Genomic DNA, 3,652 nt, shown 5'->3' with positions numbered 1-3,652 from the left:
CCAACCTCAGTGATTCTATGATTCTCAGACAAGTGGATTCTTGGACCTAAGTCTGTCTCTCAGCAGAGCAATGACCCTGCTGGAAAGCAGTGTCTCTCTGCAGGTGCGGGAGGGAACATCCGTGATTGCTTCAGCCTGTTTCCCAGCAGGTTCCCCTGGAGGCCCAGGGACAGCTGGAGGGAGCCCAGAGGGGGCAGAGCAAGTGCTGCCTTGGGCTGGTCCTCTGCTGCTGAGCTGGGCTGGGCTCCTGGGACAGAGGGAGCTCATGGCAAGCGGGCAGCGCTGCAGAGAGACAGCTCTGCCCAGGAGCAGGGCTGGGGGCACTGCCTGCAGGCATCGAGAGGAGACCTGCAAGGCAGAGAGAGCTTAAAGGCAGTGTGGAGTGGGAGGATGCTGAGAGCTCACTGCGGGAGAAATCTTCCCAGCCCTCTGCATGGTAAGTCTGTGGGTGCAGGGCAATAGAGCTTCAGTTCCTGCAGGGATCTCCGAAAACCGCCACAGCTGACAGTGTATGGGATCTGGCAGGGGGACTGGCTTCATTTCTCTGGTGTAGAGGAGAAGGATGTGCTCCAGAGCAGGGCTTCCCTGCTGCCCTGTCAGAGGGACAAGGTATGAAAGCTGCCTTCTCTCAGGGAAGGTTGCAGGGCTGTGAAGCCGGGTGTGCATGCAGGGGTGCCCAGGGCTGTCCTTCAGAGCAGGGTCCTGGTGTTTCAGGGGCTGAGTGATGGAGCAGGGACTTTGCTGCCTGCCAGGGTCAGCACTCAGCCTGCGCAGGGAACTCCCCATGACAGTGTGGGGAGAAGGTGTGGGTGAAAGAAATGACCCCTGGAAGGGCAGAGCAGGGTGCTTCTGCTGTCGACAGCGTGCTGTGTGGGTCAGGTTTGCTCAGAGCTCCAGCTCAGCCCTGGGCATTTCCGAGGGGACTTTCAAGAAGAACATCAAGGCAGTATTTTCCTGAAAGGTAAGGAGTCTTTGCTTTGAACTTTTATCCTCCTGGTGGGTGGGTGGGCAGTGTGACATTAAAATTTATTTGTCCCCTCTGGAGAAGGCACCGAGACCCCAGTTGTCCTTAGCACTTGTCTGAGGTGCTCCTTAACCCCTGCACACACAGAGATGTCCCTGGGCAGTGCCCGGCTGCCAGGAGGGGTCTGCAGGGCAGAGCTGAGCACACAGCGGGTGGGAATGGGTCTGTGAGCAGGGACAGGGATCAGACAAGGGGACAGAGAAGCAGCTGCTGACAGGGACAGCTCCAGGCAGCAGAGACAGGGGCAGGGAGTGAGAGGAGGGAGCTGCTCCCAGAAATGCCATGAGAGGGGGGGTTCAGGCATCTCCCTGCCATCAGCGGAGAAAACCCTTGGTCTTTTCTCCCACCCAGCAGAGCCTCTGCCTTTACGGCCATGGGGACTCAGTCACCTTCTCAGTGGCTTCAGCCCTGAAGAGAAGAAATTATCAAATACCCTACCATCTGTCCCTCTCCTGCCTCCATTGGCAGCAGGTCTGTAGTGTTTATCCATTTTTGTCCTCCTGTCCCTGCTCCTCTTGTTCTTGTCACTGGAGAGGAATGGGGAGGGGGGATTTGGGTGCATTTCAGACATTTGTCCATGTGAGTAAAATATCCCAGTCCCCTCCTAAACCCCAGGCTCCCAGTGATACAAATGACAAAACTCTCCTTTCAGGACATCCCATCTTTAGGACATTCACTTCTTTCCCTGCCAAAAGCACTTCCTTAAGGGGCGTGTGGAAACCAGAACAAATACTCAAAACAAAATCCCCAGTTTTGGTTGCATTGGCAGTGACAATGCTGAAAAGCTCTTTGATATGACAAGTGGATTTAATCTAAGATTCCCCCATGTTCCTATTTACCACCTGCTGTAGGGCAGGACTGACTCCCCTGCACCCCACAGCAGAGCCCGCTGCTCCTAGTGGCACCCTCAGCCAGCACTAAGCGTATCTCATGAAAGGGACCTGCCAAAGGGCTTCCTGAAATAGGAGAGGAGGCTTTGGTGGAGTTTCTATGAGAAATGCGTTAGGTTTAGCTCAGAGAAGTCTATTCTAACTTGTCAATCTCTTTCCCTCTTGAACAGTGCCTCATGCCCAGAAGAAGCTAATGTCCAACAGCAGCTCCATCACTGACTTCCTCCTCCTGGCATTTGCAGACACGCGACAGCTGCAGCTCTTGCACTTCTGGCTCTTCCTGGGCATCTACCTGGCTGCCCTCCTGGGCAACAGCCTCATCATCACCGCCGTAGCCTGCGCCCACCACCTCCACACCCCCATGTACTTCTTCCTCCTCAACCTCTCCCTCCTCGACCTGGGCTCCATCTCCACCACCGTCCCCAAATCCATGGCCAATTCCCTGTGGGACAGCAGGGCCATCTCCTACTGGGGATGTGCTACACAGGTCTTTTTTTTTGCCTTCTTGGCAGTAGCAGAGTATTGTGTCCTCACCATCATGGCCTACGACCGCTACGTTGCCATCTGCCAACCCCTGCACTACGGGACCCTCCTGGGCAGCAGAGCTTGTGTCCACATGGCAGCAGCTGCCTGGGCCAGTGGGTTTCTCTATGCTCTGCTGCACACGGCCAATACATTTTCACTACCACTCTGCCAAGGTAATGCTGTGGGCCAGTTCTTCTGTGAAATCCCCCAGATCCTCAAGTTCTCCTGCTCACGCTCCTACCTCAGGGAAGTTGGCCTTCTTGTGCTAGGTGTCTGTTTAGCATTTGGTTGTTTTGTTTTCATTGTTTTCTCCTATGTGCAGATCTTCAGGGCCGTGCTGAGGATCCCCTCTGAGCAGGGACGCCACAAAGCCTTTTCCACGTGCCTCCCTCACCTGGCCGTGGTCTCCATGTTTGTCAGTACTGCCTTGTTTTCCTACCTTAAGCCCCCCTCCATATCCTCCCCAGTTCTAGATCTGGTGGTGGCAGTTCTGTACTCAGTGGTGCCTCCAGCAGTGAACCCCCTCCTCTACAGCATGAGGAACCAGGAGCTCAAGGATGCCCTGAGGAAAATGATGAGCGGGTGCTTTTCAGAAGCAATTAACGCCCTGTTTTCTTCTGCAGAGCATTCATAATGGAACTCATTACAGGCTCAGCCTGTCTTCTCTGATTCTTCTTTGTGGTGGCCGTGGTGTTTTCTTTATTTTTCTAGTGATAATGTTCACAATGAAATTTTATGATTCACCCCACTTGTAATTCACTGTCTACCTGTAGAATTTGACCCTGAGGCTGTGTAAATGAGGCGCGGTGCTCTCTCTGTATTTCAACACAGTAAAGGACCCTGCAGGGACTTGTTTGCCTGAGATCCTTCCTCTGAGATCTTGGTGAAGCTGCAGGGTGTTGACTTTGTGCAGAGGGGAAGGGGAAAAGAGTCTCAGCACAGCAGCACTGCCAGGCAGCACCAGCGCTTGGTCTTCCCAGAGCTGCTCTCTTTCCACTCCCACACTCTTCTTCTCAGCTCCTGGCTAGGTGTAAGCCCTGAGTGCTCTGACATCTCGGTCCCAGTCCTGCTGTGTGGCAGGACTCTCAAGGGAGAATCTTGGTTCTGAGGAATTGCTGTATTTACACTGGCTTTGTCACTCCATCCCCTGCCCCACTGCCAGTTGGGACCAGTGGTTCCCTCGGTTGCCGTCCTTGTGCTGACAACACATTTA

At 54.2% G+C, this 3,652-nt stretch overlaps 1 protein-coding gene across 1 annotated transcript; it reads left to right on the top strand.

Moving 5' to 3' along the window:
• Window positions 1-240: 240 nt before the first annotated feature.
• On the top strand, window positions 241-3,073 carry LOC138682868 (olfactory receptor 14J1-like). The gene is made up of 2 exons (XM_069774395.1): window positions 241-436; window positions 2,085-3,073. Exons 1-2 carry the CDS (start codon window positions 391-393, stop codon window positions 3,071-3,073), a joined length of 1,035 nt encoding a protein of 344 aa, XP_069630496.1. The 5' UTR covers window positions 241-390.
• The last annotated feature ends 579 nt before the right edge of the window (window positions 3,074-3,652 follow it).

Source organism: Haliaeetus albicilla, chromosome 29 (genome assembly GCF_947461875.1).
Source record: "Haliaeetus albicilla chromosome 29, bHalAlb1.1, whole genome shotgun sequence".
NCBI classification, from domain to species: domain Eukaryota; kingdom Metazoa; phylum Chordata; class Aves; order Accipitriformes; family Accipitridae; genus Haliaeetus; species Haliaeetus albicilla.
This window is presented reverse-complemented; position numbering and strand designations above follow the sequence as displayed.